This window comes from Anneissia japonica, unplaced genomic scaffold, assembly GCF_011630105.1.
Source record: "Anneissia japonica isolate Jap-2015-1 unplaced genomic scaffold, ASM1163010v1 scaffold310_len583560_cov164, whole genome shotgun sequence".
Taxonomy (NCBI): domain Eukaryota; kingdom Metazoa; phylum Echinodermata; class Crinoidea; order Comatulida; family Comatulidae; genus Anneissia; species Anneissia japonica.
Window position 1 is genome coordinate 156,559 of NW_022695742.1, and position 21,166 is coordinate 177,724.

Consider the following 21,166-nt stretch of genomic DNA (forward strand, 5'->3'; position numbering starts at 1 on the left):
GGTCAAAGGTTACCACAAATTTAACCCAACCTCTATTTTACGAATCCCCCGATTTACGTACGCCCTCTGGTCCCGTACCGTACGTAAAATCGAGGTTCTACTGTATTGTGTTTTTCTTGATTTTGTTGTAATATCTCTATTATCATTGTTGTTATTTTTATTATTTTTTAGTATCAGTGTTACAATTATTATTTTTGTTACTTATTATATTTTGTTTTCATTATGTTATCTTTTTCACATTGTAATTATTTTTTATGTTATCATTCTTGTTGATTTATTGTATGCCCTTACTTCAATTTATTAACTTGTATATTAATGCATTTATTTTCTAGGTTGATGATCAAGAAGAGGAAAAACAGACAGAAAAAGTAGCAATAAAACAAACAAGCGAGAAAAATAAAACAAAGAAGAAAAAAAGAATAGACAGTGCTGCCAAGTCTTTAGATGTTCCCAACAAGTTTAAAGGGTTTGAGTCGTTGCTGGATGCCGAGGATGATCCCGACGTACATGTGATGCTGGATGTCCAGAGCAACCTGAGATCACTAAGACTGGCTCTTAAGCAGGAGACCCATTACCAGAATACAGTCAACCTTGATAAAATCCAGAAGCCCTTTGAACCCTATAAAAAAGTATGTTCATACAGTTGTATCATTTTATTATGTTGTATTCCTTCACTCTCTTGTCTGTTTGAATCCACTGTAATTTTAAGACAGTATTTTTTATTTATTTTATTTAAAACATCTTTATACAGGATAACATTTCAGAATGAACTGGTTTTCAAATGGTCCTGTATTAGACCAATTAAAAAAATTAAAATGAGATAAATATATATATCGGAAAAAAGAAGAATTATCAACAATCAAATATAAGAAAAAAGGGAAAGACAATCAAAACAGCAGAAAACCATAAAAAGGCCTATACAATTTAAAAAATTTTCAATTTTTGAAAATGCAAGAAAATGACAATTAAACAGCAGAAAAACCATAAAAAGGCCTATACAATTAGAAAAAAAATCCATCAATCATTGAAGAAATGCTTTTTATATTGTGATTTAAAACAGTATTCTATAACATGATGGAGACATGATTCACAAAATTTTATAATGTTAAGAAAAGTTGTAATTAGGTGTTGCTGCCATATTGGTGCAGTAACAGGCATCTCCACCAGGTACCCATTTATACTCCTGGGTGGAGAGAAACAACGCAGATAAAGTGCCTTTCTCAAGGACACAAGCGAAATGCACAGGGAGGGATTGAAACTCCAACCTGGAGGTTGGGAAACCAAACCGTTTCCGCTGCGCCAAACTACTTCCACATAAGCTTGCTTCTGTTAAACACATTCTGTATTACTTCAATCTTTTAGATGATCTTTCTGCCTGCTTGTCTACCATGATACCCCTTAGGCTTGTAGTGAAAGTTAGCTTGATCCGTTGCGTTGGGGGTCTGTGATTTGGATCGCTTCGCTGTAGTGCATTGTGTAGGGACATTACAGTCAGGCTTAGCAAAATCCTCAAAACAATATTTTTTCAAAGACATTAAACAGTCATCATCATACAAACGGTACAAAGTCACAACTTCCAAAAAGTTAAGAATATAGTCAACACTCTAAACCTGCTCGTAAATATGCTTCCAATAAAAACAGACCTGAATGGCCAGCTATGGATGCAGCTGTAACAGCGCCCCCTTTAATCAAATTCCAAATGTTTCTATCAGATAGACTGCTGGCGGTGATAAAAACTTAAAATAAATAGAACAAACTTCTTAATTAAAGAAATAATCTTTTTGTTAAGCTAAAAAACTGAACAGTAAAAAATTTGAAATTAATTGTAATGTATAATCAAGTTTGTATTATTAGCTGGCACATTTTGAATTGCATGCATGTCGGTGCTACAGTTTTTTTATGTAGAGAGTTCTATCTCGTGTTTCTAGTATCTTTGCTGTTATAATAATAGTAATAATGATTGTCAACTTATATAGCGCATAATGTAAAATACCTCTGTGCACTTTACAGCAGGGAGTGGAATAAATTATTAAGAGTTTTACCTAATAACTATAACCTATTGTTATACAAATTTGCGATGGCAATCATTAAATAGATTAACAGCCAATTTTGAATTGCTGTATTAAAGTAGGTATTAGCTTTCACACGAATAATGTAATTAATCCAAGCGGTTTAATTCAGTTAATACATTATCAGTTGTCTGTTAAAGTTAAGCTTTCAATTAATAATTAGTGTGGAAAAATGCTTTCATCCATTACCAATTAACAGACTTGTAATCCTCTGTTCTTTCTATAGACCATTAAATTGGCTGTTAATCTGTTTATTGATTGCTATAGTAAACCATCTGTATAACAATAGGTTATAGTTATTAGGTGATACTTTTAATAATTCATCCCACTCCCTCATAGAGGTATTTTACATTATGCGCTATATAAGCTCTCTACATAAAAAAAACTGTAGCACCGAAATGCATGGAGGGAATACAAAAAATTGGGCACAGCGTACGTTGGGATATAAAAAATAATATCTATACACTGCGATGCGATATAGCAATTTATTCCACTGGACAGACAGCGGTGAATACAAATCTACTTTGGCGAAGGAAGAAATCTTTGCCATTATACATAATATGCAAAAAAGTAGGTATACATTAACCCTTTCCAGTCTGCCCCATTACCATTGCCTGAGGCTGTACCAAAGCTGAGAAATTACATCATCTACACTAATTGTCTGGTTTTTACTTGGCCTGCAGCCATTTTATTTGGTCTGAATACAGGAGGCCCTCTTCAGAAATACTCCTACATCACTCTCAAACAATTATATAAAACAAGTTATCAGAAAACCTATACAGGGCGTACGTACGACGCCCCTCGTATTAAAGTACGGCCAAAGAGGCCGTCGTCACGAGGCCGTATGACTGGAAAGGGTTAATCGCAAAACATTGAGGCCTAAATCAAAAGAATAAAATGACAGACACAAAAGCGCAGAATCGTATGACCGGACTCTGATTAGTGACTGGAAGAGAAGGGCGCCTTGTACATCAGAATATATGCGTAAAACTATGATGTATATCCGCTTCACTTTTGCTATGCAAGAAGTCTATCTTGTGTTTCTAGTATCTTTCATAACAGTGAAAACTGAATTGTTTACATCTGTGTCTCATAGGAAGCTCCTGATGATGCTTGATGCTCTGTCCACACTATCAAAATCTTTGACAAAAAAAAACTGTTGTATGCCCATATATAGTCATGATGTGCCTATATATGGTCATGTTGTGATGTCATCATTACCATATTTAGGCATGTCACATTATTTTTGTCAAATAAAGTTTTAAAAAGGAAGTGGCTGTCGTTACACCAGTCTTCAAGCAATATTTAAATTATTGTGATTGGATATTAGTTATTTTATGTGTAAATGGATTAGGACAATAACATCCAGTCAGAATTTAGAATTGGTTTTTGACATAATTATGCATCAATAGCCACTGCATTTTAAGATGAGCAATTCAATACTTTAATTTAATTTTGTAGGATTTTCCCTGGCAATATATCATTTAAAAAGTAAAATAAAATATCTGATTATTTTCTTTTCAGAGTCAACCCCCAACAAAGCCGCCTCATAAAAACCGGGCTCAGAAGGTTGAAACTATTTTGGAGGATATGAAGGAACGAATACTACTAACAGAAGAAAACTTGCAGCATGTATTAGATGACAAGAAAAAGATGCATCGGGAATACCCAGAGGTTGTTCAGTTACTCAATGAGGTAATCATACACATTTTGGCATTAATATGTGTGTTTTGAATTGGTTTTTCTCTTGTATTACGCTACAACATTTTAAAATATTGACTACTGAGGTCATTCTCAGGGACACGAAAGTGAACTGAATTGCTGTATATGTTGCAGGGGTTCCAAGTTTCCTGTGACTCAAGTCTGGAAATCCGTAACAGCCCTCCTGTGAGCAAGCAATAGTGGTCCCCCCCCCCCCCAGTAAACTTACCCATCTTCCACAAATTTATGATGATCGTATGTTTTTACTTAACTGATTATTTGTCTTCCTGAAGTTAGTTCGCATTGAGTATCACCATGCACAGCAAAATACAATTAGGTGTTAGGACCACCTTGAGCTCATTAGACCACAGAGCTCTTTCTCCCAAATTGGGACTCCTGAATTTGTGTGTCCCTCAGCAAATTAATTTACAAAATTATTATACAAATATAGCATGAAATCCACAGCTGCTGCACTGATTAATTTTAAATAACGTAGAGTAAAAATTTCATGAATTGAAGAGAGCTTTGAACACTTTGAATTATTGGACCACTTTCCTGAAGATGACCCAATAACAATTTCATTTCATTTATTTTGTCACTTGATATAAAATGAAACATTCAATAACCAAACACCAAAGCAAGTCAATTTATAAAAAGTTCTCATAATCTCAAAAGCTCCGATGAGGGCAGTATAATAGAGGCAGTAGAGTATATTGGCCCTAACAGCTGCCCATACAAAAAAGATCTGTTAATCAATCAGCCGGGTGTTTCTAGAGCTCCTCATCTGAGCTAAGAGATTTTCAGTAGGTGGACCTGATTGCCAATAGCAAAATTAATCACTTTCTACAATTAAATATTGAGAGACATTGGCAGTATCCATTTCAAAAGTTTTACAGTAATATTAAATGTTTTAATAGTGAACAAAAAATTAATTGAATAACAAAATAATAAACTATGGTACATTTTTTGATTAATTTTCAATAAACCTTGAAATTTATTTACTTTTTATTTCCTTGTTTTTTTTTTCCTAAGATTCAATCAAAATATAGTGCAGTGCGTGCCCAGTCAATGAAGGATACTAAGGAACGACAGCGAGGAGTTCAGGAAAGTTTACAAGCTATTGAAGGAATTGGTAACAAAATGAAGGAATACAGCTTATAGAAGAGAACATGTCAAAAAATAATACATAATCAATGTTGATTGATTGATTTATTGGTTAATCAATTTAGTGATTAAATAATTGATGATTGATTAATTGGTTCATTCTAAATGAATGATTGATTATTGGTTGATCAATCTTGATTCAGTATATTTTGTTTTATTGGTTTATCAATTAAATATATAATTGAATGATTTATTTGAATACAGTAATTGATTCATTAATGATTGATTGATAAATTTAGTAATTTATCTCTTCATTACAGTTGAAATAAGTTTGAATTAAATCCATACAGAAGATTACTTCTGAATTGAATTATTTATTGCTCAAGTAAGGATTAAAATATGAATAATAATGAGCAGTGGTATTTTTGAAGGAGGATAATGTTGGTGCAATTAAGTGTGTGTATCATATGTACGTTGTTAAAATAATCTACTGTACTTTAATTTTGTTCTTAACTTGTAAATTTTGTACATAAAATTATATGTAAGCAATTATTTGCTAATAACTATTACTAATGTTATCGACTATTTTGTTTCATATGTCGCACCATATAAAACTATGATGATGATAAGATGTTAATAATGATAAGGGTGACGATTACAGTGGTGGTGGCAGCAGCAACGGTGGCGACTTTGATGACAACAATGATTAGGGTTGACTTTGATGACAACAATGATTAGGGTTGACAGTGATGATGATTGGTTTTAGTTAATTTTCCCGTCGATTTCTATAATCATGCGATACTGGGTACAGCTAACAAAGACTCGTTGTAGAATTATTAAGCATGGGCTTGGCACCTTAAATAAAAATTGTTTTCTTCTTCAAAATTAAATTCAACTTTCTATAATAAAGATACGTTCTGCATGAAAATACATAACTTCAAAATCATTGTTGTATGGGGTATGCTACTTCGAAGAAAAAGTAAATTGTAAATTCCAATTAACGTCAGGCATTTTTATTTATTTTTTTTATTTCAATACAGTTTTCGTCAATAATTATATAGGCCATTCGTACTTGTTGCATGGAAATATATAAATTCAAATAATTGTGTATAAATTCCAATTATTAAGTCTGACATGTTTTTTTCTTCTATTTCATTTACATCTCTGCCAATAATAATTAAAGACTGCTCCTATTTCAAAATATAAACATTTCGCATTACAAGAAGTAGGCCTATTAGAGCTTCAATTATGTTTATGAATATCAATATATTCGTATTCTGTAGACTATGTATCTCTTTCAGGTATTCCTTCATGTCCTTCACAATATTTGATGCATTATCCACGTCCCCCTCATTAAGTAACACCCTAGCCTTTATATAAAGAACAAGTGCGATTGGGTGCATGCAAAATCTCAGTTGTTGGGAATTTTTGACAAGATGTTGCAAAAGTTCATCAGCGGCCCATGCGCTATATGACAATGAAAAAGGTGTGGTTATCTCTATACCAGGATGTCTGTTAATATCTATTTTGTTTTCTCTAACTTTACAGAGTATGGGTTCAAACAATGTAAGCGTTTCTTTCAATTCTGTGTTGTTACCCATTAAATAATGGTATTTTACTACAAGGGCTTTGCTGCCTATGCCTTCGTCACTCCATTCGTCAGGGAAAACCATTTCGCTTCCTAACTCATAGTAATGTAACGGAGTAGCCCAGTGCAGAGCTAAAGCTTCACCAAAACCTTTTTTTCGTAGATATATCAATAAGTCGGTATAAGCATCGCCTAAATATCTATACAAACGTGTTTTGAACATTTCCGCATATCCCAGAGGCACTATCTTTTCTATACTTTCTATAATTGGTATCATACTTTCCCTGGGTATGCTGAGAGTCTCCTCGATATGTTCGGGGAGATTCTTTTCCATACGATTCTCAAGAACAAGAAGTAACACAGGTAAGGCAGAAAATCCAAATCCCACTATATTTGCAATTTTTAAGTTTTCAAAATAACTATATGTGATTCGAAATATTTTGATCGCCTCTTCAATGGCATTTGTAGGCAGTTGGTGATTTAAGAGTTTTGTCTCCAGTGTCGTATAGTCACCAGGTTCGTTGCCTCTAGAGACCTCGAGTATATCGCATACCTTTGTTATGATATTAGGCCATGAACAATTATTACCGAGACTGGATATCACCATTGTCCAAATATCTTTCTTAACTACTGTCAGTTTTGCTCTTACACCATCACAACGTTCCTTTGTGATGTGATCAATCAAATTGTGTTGGCGAACAAAATAATGAGGCAGCTTTTTGTTTTGATAGCAATCTATAAGCCAATCTAGAACTTTTCTAATTAAATCCATGAGACTGTAACCTTTATGTGGGAATGTTTCACACAACCACAGGCAAGCAGTCTTTATGAAATACGAGCAGAATGGTGTTGGTTTGTCAGAATCACTGTATACAATATACTTGTTCTTTACTGCTTTCAGGGCAACCATGCATTTAGCATACGGTTCAATTATTCCATGCATAAGGTCTCTCTCAGCTAAGGAAAATGACAGTCTCCATCCACCATCGTTCAGTGCGCTACCTGGGTATCCAACAGGGACTACTAGACATTCTACACATGCGATCTTGTCTAACAACTGCTGTGATGGCCACTTGTTTAGCCTCTCTCTGGTAAAGAAATCAACAGTAAAAGGCGGCCATGATTGACATTTTAAGCAATATACATTGTCAATGCTCATTTGTACAAACTCAACATATCCTGGTTTCCAATTATCTGCGATTGAGGGACCATGTATCTCAATATTAGAGTCGTAGTTCGTTAAATTATCTTCAATAAAATTGTTGGACTTATACACACCACTATCAATAGTACATCCTTTATCGACTACCTTGAGCTTCAGAGGTTTGTTTTCTTTTGTGTAACTTAAGCGCATAGAGACCATGTAGTATGCGCTTTAGAAGTCCCAAACCATTACCATTACAAATGTTTCACTACGAAAACCCCAGTAAATTTTTAAGATCTTCTATGCAAAAGTACATAATTGAACGGTAGGGCAATAAACTCAAATAAAGACAAATTAATTCGAATATTTAATGTTATATTATTTATTGACCGTTGCAATCACGCCCCCACCCCTACACATACACAAAAATTGTTTTCTTCTTCAAAATAAAATAAAACTTTCTAAAATAAAGATACGTTCTGCATGAAAATACGTAAATTCAAAATCATTGTTGTATGGGGTATGCTACTTCAAAGAAAAAGTAAGTTGTAAATTCCAATTATTAACGTCAGGCATGTTTTTTTTTTTACAGTTTACGTCAATAATTATATAGGCCTAGGCCATTCGTACTTGTTGCATGGAAATATATAAATTCAAATGATTGTGATAATGATAACATAGGCCTACTTTCCCTGGGTATGCTGAGAGTCGCCTCGATATGTTCGGAGAGATTCTTTTTCATATGAACAAGAAGTAACACAGCTTTTTCAAGGACAAGAAGTAACACAGCTTTTTCAAGAACATGAAGTAACACAGCTAAGGCAGAAAGTCCAAATCCCGCTATATTTGCTATACTTAAGTTTTCAAAATAACTATATGCGTTTCGAAATTGTTTGTTCGCCTCTTCAATGGCATTTGTAGGCAGTTGGTGATTTAAGAGTTTTGTCTCCAGTGTCGTATAGTCACCAGGTTCGTTGCCTCCAGAGACCTCGAGTAGGCATTTATCACATACCTTTGTTATGATATTAGACCAGAAACAATCATTAACGAAACTGGATATCACCTTTTTCCTAATATCTCTCTGAACTTCTGTCAGTTTTGCTCTTACGCCATCACAACAGTCCTTTGTGAGGTGACCAATCAAATTTTGTTGGGGAACAAAATAATGAGGCATCTTTTCGTTTTCATAGCAATCTATAAGCCAATCTAAAACTTTTCTAATTAAATCCATGAGACTGTAATCTTTATGGAATGTTTCAGTTTCACACAACCACAAGCAAGCGGTCTTTATGAAATACGAGCAGAATGGTGTTGGTTCGTCAGAATCACTGTATACAATATACTTGTTCTTGACTGCTTTCAGGGCAACCATGCATTTAGCATACGGTTCAATTATTCCATGAATAAGTTCTCTCTCAGCTAAGGAAAATGAGAGTCTCCAACTACCATTGTTCGGCGCGCTACCTGGGCCACCATCGTTTGACGCGCTACCTGGGTTTCCAACAGGGACTACTAGACATTCTACACATGCGATCTTGTCTAACAACTGCTGTGATGGCCACTTGTTTAGCCTCTCTCTGGTAAAGAAATCAACAGTAAAAGGCGGCCATGATTGACATTTTAAGCAAAAAGATTGTCAATTTTCATTTCTACCAGCTCATCATATCCTGGTTTCCAATTATCTGCGATTGAGGGACCACGTATCTTAACATTAGAGTGGTAGTTCTTTAAATTATCCTTTTTAAAAATGTTGGACTTACATACACCACTATCATCAATAGCACTTCTGAAATCGCTATCCAGGCTCCCTTTATCGACTACGAGCTTCAGATACACTGACTCTTTTGGATCTTGTTCAGCCATCACACAACCCTCTCTCTGCTCTTTTGGAGGTTGTCACAGTACCATTGGGAACGTCGGTTTCCACAACATTTGGTCATGATCGCTCGAACCCATGACGGCATGCCTTCATGAAAACTTCCAACAAGGTATGTCTGCTCAGGGTGCCAGCGTCTTCTGAACACATTGTTAAGCATTTCCTGTTCGTCTTCCAATTCCACTCGACGTCGAATGCCTGCCATGTTCAATTTTATTTTTTAATGCAGTACAGTAATGCAGAATCTGTAATGATCGAGACTGGACTATAAAAATCCTTTGTTATGAACAGATTGCGCATGACAAAAAAAAAAACGACATACTGTAATTATAATAACAATTATTTCCAGTGATGTCATTGTGTTCGGTTCATTTGTTTTTATTGTAAGAGTCTCGTACACATGTCATACCAAGTTTTGTTCTTTTTTCTTAAATTATGTAGAGAAACCTTTGCTTTTTGTTTATCCTGTCTCTGATTTTTTGGACTATTGTTATATTTGTTTGTAATGTTTGACGAAATAAATGAAACATACAAGACATGACTAGGATGATGTAGTTCTTATTTCCCAATTCTTTTATGTGGCTTCATAAATTGTATATTGGTGACCACCCTAATGACGACGATTGTTTAGCGATGTTTTGCTCTGATTTTTTTCTTCTTTTTACTTCCATGTTGTTTTCCCTATCTATTCCGTCCCGCGCTTTGGCCACTTTTCCAAACTCTGTACAAGCATAGGCCATATATCAAATATGTGCCTCCTAATATTGAGTGACAATTCAGAGTGGGGTGTGGATGTAAGGATCAATTAATGGGATTTAAGGGCAAACATACAATACTAGATATTTCAAAAACGGTTCAACTGACCTGAATGAAACAGTCGGGAAAATTTAACCAAGTTACTAGGAAGAGCAGATCATTAATCGATTTCTGAAGATGCATACGGTTTAGTGGCGGATCTAGGCATTTGATGCGAGGCCAGGGAGGGACTTCATGATGGAGGAAATACCACTGTCAGTGGCGGATTTAAGGAATTTGATATAGAGGGTGGCGAAGGATTTTATAGATTGAGAGCAATGCAGTAGCCAGCTATTGGGACAGTTGGGACAGTCCCACACAATTTTTCTAATGGGTCCACATTTTAAAAATGGGTCCAAATTATGCAATTTCATGCATAAAATGAGTCCACTTTATGAGAAATGGGTACAAATTTCTATTATTTAGCCTAAAATGGGTAAAATTTTAAGAAAATGGGTCCAGATTTTTTATATTTTTGCGTAAAATGGGTCAACTTTTAAGAAACTGGGTCTACATTACCGGTATTTGAATGTACGTGTAAAGTGGGTCCACCCTGATATTGTCCCGCAATGTTTGAAAATCTTGGATACGGTATTGATTGAGAGTTGATAACACCACAACCCCACCATGGTTGGGCTGACGTCGTAAGAAAATTCATGATTGTGGCACCTCTAGATGGCCGGAGATGGCACTCTCAGACTTGAAATTTGAATACAATTTGCTCTATGTCTCCATATTTCTTTAAATTTTGAACAATTTAGTCACCTTGAATCCGCCACTGCATACAATATCCAAATAAAAAAGGCACTCTTGATGGTCTATAAAAAGCCTCTAATATAAGATTGTTTTTGATTGTGAAAAAAAATTCTTTTTTTGATGGTACTAGTGGAGTAGTAAAGAGTGTGCATCCCCAAGAGAGCTCCCTCCCCCACCCACCCAATTGGAAAGTTTGAAGCAAAACATAATCATCGAACCCCTCCCCCAATGCAAAACTTTCAGATATACCACTGTATAATACAAACTGTAACTGAAAAAATTATTAGCATATACATGGACTTTTAAATTATCTGAGTTAACATTGATAATACAGTAAGATGTGTAGGGTGGTGGTGATTTTTCAATTTTCTACCCTCGAAAATGTGGACCTTTGGTAATTTGTGGGTCGGGAGGGGGTACCCGTCGCACCCCCACCCCTGCGTACGGGCCTGGCCATCCTAAGACCGAAGCCTACATTATGATTAAATACACGAAAAGAAATCATTAACATTTTAAAATAAGGTTTAATATTCATTGACAGGTAACATTCAATTGAAAAAAGTATGCTGAATCTTCCGTTTTAATTCACTTGAGTTATTTACACTACTAAACCAATTTTGATCATTATATCATGGCATCGTGAACAAATTATAAATGAAAGCTGTTTCGTCACCCACCCCTTGGTTCATCCAGATTTACCCATAATGAAACAAAAGAAACCTAATGTAACTGATCCAGCAATCCTTGTCCTTATCCGATAAATCTTAGATGTCTTTGCTATCCAATTTTATAATTTTAAACCAATATTTGATCATTCTTCATGTCAATCTTCAAGAATATAGTTTGATCAAAAAAATTAAAATAAACGTCAATTGATAAATTACCCATAGTCATGATATTGTAACATATCAGGTCAATATTACTTAAGTGTGAATCGAATTGACCACTCATTTAGAAGAGGATCATTTTATCAACAGTGCAGGGGCGGATCCAGAATTTTTCAAACGGAGGTGGAACGAAATGAGAACAGAATCTGAGACAACTGTCTCAGACAGAATATGTAGAGGGCTAGCAGTTGCATAATAGTCTGGGTTCCTAGGTTCACGCTACTCTTTGGTTCAGGCCTTTATTGTGGTTTTGAATAGCGCCACCTGTAGCCCTTCCGTAGACCCTTAGTAATCCAGCCTCCCCCTGAATGTTTAAAGAAAATTGGCTACAACATTTAACTTATGGAAACATACCATAACATTTATATTTTGTATTAAACTTTGCTCTAATTAAATTTACAATAAATCCAAATAAAGTAAAAGTACTGTTATTTTTAGATTGAGAATGAGCAAATAAGTGAACACGGCAGAGGGAGTAAGTAGGTACAGTCGAACGGAGTGAACAATGCTTCTCTCCTCGCGAAAAGAGGGTAAGCTTGTGATGATCAAGGCGTGTTGATGATTACGATGCTCACAAAGTTACGATGTGAGTTACTTTGCGCAATATAATTACATTTATTTCGGTACAGATTTATTGTAGAGGTATGTATCAACATCATTTTGTTACTTACTTATTTAATGAATATTGTGGCATGTAAGAGTAAGGGTAACAAGCATTGACATTGACAAACTGTAGCTTTATTGCTATGTTGCTGTCATGAAGGGTTAGGATCAGATAGAAAGTTGTCCGCCAGGCGCGCATTCCCTTTTTTTGTTTAGCCTGGGCCTAGCGTAAGTATTTAGTTCAGGTAAACCTACTTTAGTAAACCGTTCTTGTAAAGTGATCAAGCATAAATGGATGCGACTCATGGAATATAATGAATGGAATTATGTGATGATTTGTTCCACTTCAACTTTTTGGTGCGTTTACTAAGCTCCTAATTTGCAACTGATTGGGAAGCTACCTCCTGACCTGAGGAGTGTACTGTTACGGTTGATGAAGTATGTTTTTTAGTTGGTATCGGTACCGCTTATTTTGTCAAGGCTAGACTGGCTTAAGCCGAGGCCTATCTGTGCCCATTAGGCGTCACACAAGGCTGTTATCAAGCCTATAGATAGTACACAATACACTAATGTAAAAAGAAAATACAATATGCAGTAAATATTTTGACAATTTTCCTACATTAGGTTTTTTGGCCTTGAAGAGCTTTGCTCACTTTGTGGTGGGACGAAGTCTGTACCTATGCGTATCGTTGACACAAAATCAATAACTTTCTGCTCAAACCACTAGTTAGTTGGTCTAGTCCTTACTGTAGTCTAGGTGTGTCTGTCTCACTTTGAGAATGACTAATTCAAGTTCAGGTCATTAATATTTTGTTCATTTTTTTTTTGCAGCAAGTGAAAGTTTGAAACAGATTTTTTTCAAAAGAATGTTTATACCTATAGTACCTGTATGAATGATAACTATGACACATTGTTGAACTTTCTTTATTAATTAATAACTCAAATTTCCTTTCTTAAATTATAAATAAAGAAATTCTAGGTATTCAATATGATATTCAATAATTCATTGTATCGAAAATAAGCTATATACCAAACACAGTGTTTTTCATAATTTATCTCTGGGGAGTTATTGTTTGTGTATACTCATGACTTTGGATATTGTAACAGTCCTCCCTCCTTCTGTCATCACCCTATCAATTACTTTGTGTTTTTATTGATTTATTTGAACCATATTAAGTGAGGGTAAACTTTTTAACTTTTTATTTTTTTGCATTGCATTTTTTTTGTCATGTTGATCATCATTTTGTGAATAAATCAGTTAGGCAACAAATTATGATCACACAATTCTTTTTATTTTACAGGAATGATTAAAGGGAATAGTTTTCGTGAATAATTCTAGGAATAAAAAAACAAATATGAGCTACACAGCGGATAGTCGAGGTGCCTTCAATGGCTCAGCATCTGCCTCTTACACCCCAGGGAACCATACCTTAACACTTGACAGTCAGGATCATCTTAGTGAGCCAGATCAGGGCTATTCGTACGGTTATACGCCAAGTATTACGCCAACACACTCATACAGTACTGCTAGGTCCGAACCTGGAACGTTGCAGTCGAATCGCTCTCTGGCTGCTCGTAAAGGAAAACTTATGCCGCTGAAAGTACAAATGTTGGATGACTCTATTGTAGCTTTCCAATTACCGGTAAGTTTATCACTGCTGATTTTAGAACTGATTTACAAATAAACATTAAAGAAGGATTGTGATCACAGTTTTTATCATCAGAGTCAGATTGAAGTGTAATTTGAACTAGATAGATGGGACACTGTGTTTGACTGATTGATTTGGAATGGATATTAAGATAAAAATTGCATTGCAACCAAGTATGAAACATATTTGAATCAATCATTTTACTATAGGTGTGGATAGAGTAAGTCAACGGGGCATAATTTAAAGTGTTAAATATCATCACAAAAATAGGCTTTAAAGACCAGAGAGAACTCAGGTACAGTAATATACCTGCAAAAACATTTTTGTTAATGTATCTAACTATTGGTTGGTAGATAGAATTATAGCCTACAGGTATCTTGCAGATATTATGACAATTCATCACTTAATTTACATTATCAAAAATCTCACTACCATGGGAACATACACAGGGATGCCTGTAAAAATATCAGGGAATAAGTTACTGACAGGATAACCTTTTCAGCAAAACATTTCTATGCAAACTTCCCTGTATACTGTAACTGGAGTAAGAAGAGCATTCATACACACTAAATAATTTACAGTTAATTATAAAAACCTGAACTTAGCTTGGTGGTTAACACGTTCACAGCCACTGGGAATAGTATAATTATTCAAAGCAGGTACGAGTTATCTGATGGGACATTTTGCGTGCGTGATAGAGGTTTGCTTTCCTATGTCAAAGCTCTGGGTTCAAATCCTTTAATGCTCATCCACAACTGCTTTCACAAGGAAAAGCCACACTCACTTGCACAACTTTTTTGGTGTATTTGACATTTGCGAATTACATAAAAAAAAATTCAATTACAGATGAACAATATTCTACCTAAATTGAGCTTTGATGATTAGGATTTTATCTAAATAGCAGCTCCAACCTTGAACAGCAATATTTCTTATGAGGCAATAGGCAGACGCATAGCGTGTTAGCCGTCAGCACACGAATCCACCCCCATACTGGGTGGGTTCTTGATGACGCACTGTCAAACTGTTAATTATTGGTGGCAGTTTGAGCCGATCCATAGTGTGCTCTTCATCGCATTGTGTTTCCCACTTATAGTAGTTGCATCGGCTGCTGATGTCCATCGGCATAGTGTGTTCTCAGCTTTAGTTTACATATCAAGTAGGCTTCTAATTCTAATAATTGTTAAGCGCTTTGGCTGTTTAGTGTAATGCGATATATAAATCTTTATTATTATTATTATTATTATTAAATATTGAATATTTTCATACTTGTATCCTGTAATTTTTGTTAGGGTGAAATTAGGTTAAAGTTACTGAACATTCATCATTCATAGTGTTTTTAAATTCATTCTTTTCCTTTTAGTTGGAGAACATTGTTATACGGTACAGATAAGACTATTTAGCTCAAATAATAATGGTCTATTTCTAAACATGTCTAGCCTATTGACTAGAATATATCCTCTTTTTTTAAGGGCTATCGTATCCTAATTCCTACAGAATACGGTACACTTTTACCCTACTGTAGATGCACATATGGTGTTCTATTTCTTTGTTCTAACATAATAATATGGACCTAACAGGTTCAGTAAAGTACTCCACAGGTAATAATGAAACTACAATCACAACTTGAATTCATTTTACCGTACACAGTATTTCTGTCTTAAGCCGGGCACTTACTGCGTCATACGACGGCCGAACGACCGTCGCACGACCAATCCACCTCTGCTTCCGGAGAGAAATAGCCGACGTAACACCGCCTGCTGGTTGTCAGTGTCTGAACGGATCCTCATTAAAAAAGCGATCTGTCAGTTTCGCGCAGTCGCGTGCGTTCGTCGTCGTGTTGCCATCGTGTGCAGTGAATACCGGGCTTAATATGGTAGCACTTCCTGAAAAATTACAACCACTGACTGTATTCCCTGTAGAGCTGAGCATTTGGCTGAGAGTAGTGTTCTTTCTCCTCTTTGCTGAATATCCTGTTTCAGCGTTTCATTCATTCATTCATTCTTTATTCAGCCAATGAAATAACATACAATACAATACAATATATAACCTAAGTTGGCTAGGATGCAATTAGCATCTGTTTTAAATTAAAATATTTGTTTTGTCTATATATACAGTTAGTACTATAACCCTCACATGGGGAGTTTCATGGGATAAGGGACAATGTACACTCTTGATTACATGCCAGTATTGGCGCTGTACTGTGGGTGCCACGGGGACCAGCCAACATTCCAATTTCCAATATTTCCAATTATAATTTGAAATAAGACAAAATATTTTAAAAAAATGATTTATTTAAAAATGAAAAAAAGGAAAAAAAAAATCATTGATAAACTACAGTAGCTCAGTTTGAGCTTGGTAATCAGAGAGACAGACACTGCAAAGAAACAATTAATTTTTTTATACTCTTATTTACGTGTTTGTTTTGCAAGTTGAATTTCACTGGTAGAGACACTATTATAAGCTTGTGGCTTAAAAATTAAAGAAAAAAAAAACAAAAAAAATATCATTGAAACTAGCTTATTTTGTTGGTACTGTAACCATGGTAATCGGAGAGACAGATACTGCAGAGAAACAATTGATTTTTTTACACTCTTATTTAGGTGTTTGTTTTGAAAGTTGAATTTCACTGGTAGGCCACGATAGAGACACTATTATAAGCCTGTGGGCGTTTAGCATTCATACTGTAAACTAAGTATTCAGTTTATTTATAGTAGTTATGAGTGAATTTAATTGAATTGATGCAAGAGAATGATGCAATGTACAGTAATGCATCCTAGTAAGTATTAATAGCCAACTGTTAGTGCAAATATACATTCTGGATCATAAATCTATTCAACAGTAAAAACAGATCAAATAAACAATGTCAAGGGTCAGGTAAGGATAGTCCAAAAAAACAACTCATTGTAACGCAAATGTGAAGATGAATTTAATCTTGTTGATTTTCCATTTCACTTCCATGTGATTTGGTCAACTTTACTTTAATTGCAATTTCCAGAAATAAATACTCAAGTATTAAGCACTTTCTATTTTCAGATTAATCACAGATTCATCTTTGTAATGCACCTGATGAAGCCAATATACTGTAGGCTGCTGGCGAACGCTTGCGTAATAAAATATTTATAAGTCAGACAACAAAGTGTTACAACAGTTTAAGTTAATAATAAATATTTATTATATTTTTAATGTTTTCCTACTCTATTACTTGTATTTATAACTATACAAGTTTTTCCTAACATGCTGTAAAGTAAATAGATCTTTGGAATTCTCTATTAATTTTTAAATAAAATATCTGCCTAAAATTAAGAGTATGCTTTCTTTTTTATCGTATAACTTTAGAATACCATAGGCCTAATTGAAATTAACAGCCTTCATAAGATCACTTCCTCTAATAATCTGCTGTAAGTTTTCCTGGGGCCTAAGGCTAACATCCTGTGCTATGACTCACGTCGCCACATTATTGAAATTCAGGGATGACCTAGTGTACTTTGTCATTAATTTAAAATGTGCACAGCAATTTGCTGCTCATCACAGTAAAAATGTGGTGCCAACAAATTATGGATGGGGTAGACAGTGATCTACCGAACTTCGTTTTAGAAGAGAGCAGAAAAAAATTTCTTATTTTGCAGAATAATTCTATTACTGAAAGCTAAGTCAAGAGGGAAAAAAAATTATTAGGTAATACCGTAAGTAAACAAAAAACCTATTGAAACCTATTTCTAAAAAAGGTGAATAAAAAATAATGACACACATTACTACTGAGCCTATTGTGTAAAGAAAAGTAACAACAAAAATCAGCCTTTTACCCAGGTGGGTGGGGAGTACTGGATTCTCTCTGCTTGGCTAATGCTTTAGAAATCTTGGGCAGGACCAATAATGCTTATTGTACCCTCTGGAACGCCTGGATACTTAAGTTTGTTATTGTACTGTTCTAATCAAGTTTTTATTATTTTTTAGTTTACTCTGTTCTTTATTTTTTTCAATAGCTTGGTGTAAGTTTTGATTTACTTGGTTTTGTTTTTCTTTGGATGCCACCATTATGTACTAATAGTACCACTGTTGTAAAAGTGTCGTTTCCGAATATAGAATATTAATATCATTCTGCTTACTGTATTTCATTGTAGCAGTAGTATGTTCAGTGAGCAATATGGTAGATGTGCTAAGGCTTGGCTATTAACCCATTCCAGTACCCTGATATAAATCAACGGTATTTGAGGAATGTTAAAAATAACCATCCCCGCATGTAGTGCCCAGGTCAACTTTATGAATATTTATGATTGCTATAGAATATTCATGAGTTCAGGTTCAGATGTCTGTAATCACTTAATTATTCATGATTTCATACAGTACTGTACCTGTACAGTATTTCCTGAATATAATCTGTGAATATGTGGTAATGGAATGGCCTAGGCAAAACTTTAAAATATTTAAAAAATATTTAATATTTCAAACAACAGCAGATAATTACAGTAGGCCATAAATAAATTTGAGATTATGAGTGGCATTAAGAGGTGTTTGTAAATTTAGGCTGATTAATAATAAGTGGAATTTGTAGAGTCTCGATTACCGTACATAAACAAGGCAGCCAAGTGTACTATGTACCAGCCTGTAGCCTATACTCATTTGGTTTTGTGTACATTGGTAAGGAGCATACTGTAGTGGGATAATGTTAATAGTCAAATGAAGTCAATCAATATTTTATTTGGCTCAAATTTTACACCTAATTTTGTAAATTGTCGCATTTTTTCGTCATCTCAATATATACTACCACCAATTTTATCATCTACACACATAATTTTCAAGTGATTTTCTGCAAAGTCTTTTTTTGTATTTTCTATGCAAAATAATTTTAACTTTACAATATACTGCACTTTATGTTTGGTTAGTATGGTAATATTGATACTAACATTTCAGATTAATTTGCATAATGTCATAACTTTTACTCATCCTTTTTAGTTGTTTCATTCAAGATTCAAGATTCATTTGATATTAATATGTACTGTAATTGTTTTTTTTTACACCTCAGGGAGTGTTATATTTTGCATGTGGAAATATCAAACGAGAAAAGCCCATTAAGAGGTTGACCTTTCAATGACATTAAATAGGTCTCCTGTATTGTAATTATATTGGTTAATAAAACTTGTTAACACTGTAGCTGTAGTTTAAAATTAGAATACTGTATATTCCCGTGAGAGAAACAATGATTGCATAATCGTTGTTTTGTTTGAGTTTGGAATCATCTCTTTTGAAAACGAATTAAATTATTTAATATTTTAGTGTAAGGAATGATCTTCAGTTAAGAAAATTTGTGAAAAGGAAGTTTATTTTATGGACAGGATCACTGAGATTTAATCAAAACATTAGCTACTAAAAGTCAGATATTAGATCAGCAGAGTTAAATAAACTCTACTAATAATGTATGCAATTATGTCATTCCAACAATTATACAAATCTCTAGAGATAAATACAAAGAAAATGTACTCAAGTTTTTACATAGTAACGAGTATTGTCTATACACTATTTTTTCCTGACTTAACATATAGAGTAGTCTCATAAGAGCTTTCATTAACTACTCTATCATACAGCATGAACTTTACGAATGATATTAATATACAATCCCTTTTAATTTTATTACATAGTCATTGATTTAAAACAATTTTTTAGTGCATGTATATCATAAGCCAAATATTATTCTATGAAAATTGACAAAATATTTCTCCTATATTAAAGAGCATTTTATCATATTAATTCATTAGCTTCTTGGCAAATTGTGAATAAACTGATTTAGCCAAATTCCGCTTGATGAGGATTTGGCTATTTTACAGCAGAAAGAGAATCATGGGAAATCCTGGTTGAGGCAAACACAAAACAAAAACTTTACTGTACTTGCCGCAATATGTATAACTACAACTGTAAATAAGTTAGTGGTTTTAAGACTTAAAAACTATCATTACAGTAGTTTGTTCAAAGACATCATCTTCACTTATTCAAAAAGTAGCTATCAATTAATAGCTGAAGTATCTTCAGGGTTTGTCCTTCTAATTTGATAATAACTATTCATGGATTACAAGCCATATGAGAGAAATACTATACTTGCATAGAATAATTTTTTCAAAAAAATCCTTAATTCATATCTTGTCGACGCCAGGATTTTTTATGACTGCAAATAATTTTACAGACTCCTTCAGTAAGCATCAGTTATAGTTGTTATTAACAGATCAAATAATTTCATCTACTGTAGTTTAAATTGGTAAAAGACAATAATTTGTAAATAAACAATTTTATTATTGACTCTTGTTATTGAAGGTTTAATATTTTAGTTATGCTTTCTAAAAGTCGCTATCTGAGAGTCTGTCTATCATATAATCGGTAAACGATTTTCTTTTACTCTTCCTTTCGTTTTGGAAATATCTTCCATGTTATCTATGAAAGCATTTTAGATAATCACTGCTCCTTTCGAATAATTATTACGCCTTACAGTAATGGTTAACTCTTTCAGTCTTCACTTCCGCACTCTTCCTAATGGAATGCTTAAAAAATGAATCTTTAATGTCGATTTCAAATTCTACTTCATTAATCATTTTAAAAAATTGTTAAATTTTGAGATTCATATTATTTTTGTGAATATTTTTGATATTAAATAACAGTTACTGTATGGCTGGCTTTGTCGTTGCAATCAGAATTTAAAATCCCATGTTCCAAAATCACTGGCATTTCTTCACTTAATGTACAAAATTATGTCTATGGCACAGGTGGGCAAAGTGCAGCCCGTGAAAATGAATTTAAAACCTTGTGTGTAGCCCGCCAAACACTTTTTACGGCCTGACACTGATCATCTGTAAAAAGTAATATTTAAAAAATGAGAATACAGTACCGCCATGAAATATTGCACTTTTACCTGCGCGCAGGCTTCGTAGATACATCGTAGCCTGATATAAACAATCTAACCTGCGCGCAGGCTTCGTAGATACATCGTAGCCTGATATAAACAATCTAA

The 21,166-nt window shown here is 34.2% G+C and overlaps 2 protein-coding genes across 3 annotated transcripts in view; both read left to right on the forward strand.

Moving 5' to 3' along the window:
* Window positions 1-5,443, forward strand: part of LOC117101548 (X-ray radiation resistance-associated protein 1-like) — a 19,885-nt gene extending 14,442 nt beyond the window's left edge. The window contains exons 10-12 of the mRNA XM_033241525.1: window positions 333-629; window positions 3,594-3,764; window positions 4,803-5,443. Of these exons, the coding sequence (XP_033097416.1) occupies window positions 333-629; window positions 3,594-3,764; window positions 4,803-4,931 (597 nt within the window). The 3' untranslated portion in view covers window positions 4,932-5,443. The remainder of the gene's footprint in view (window positions 1-332; window positions 630-3,593; window positions 3,765-4,802) is intronic.
* A 6,964-nt stretch (window positions 5,444-12,407) lies between these two features.
* The window catches only part of LOC117101549 (FERM, ARHGEF and pleckstrin domain-containing protein 1-like), a 93,621-nt gene continuing 84,862 nt past the window's right edge, over window positions 12,408-21,166 (forward strand). For both annotated transcript variants that reach the window (XM_033241526.1, XM_033241527.1), the window contains exons 1-2: window positions 12,408-12,562; window positions 13,825-14,166. In XM_033241526.1, coding sequence (XP_033097417.1) covers window positions 13,879-14,166 — 288 coding nt within the window. In that variant the 5' untranslated portion in view covers window positions 12,408-12,562; window positions 13,825-13,878. The remainder of the gene's footprint in view (window positions 12,563-13,824; window positions 14,167-21,166) is intronic.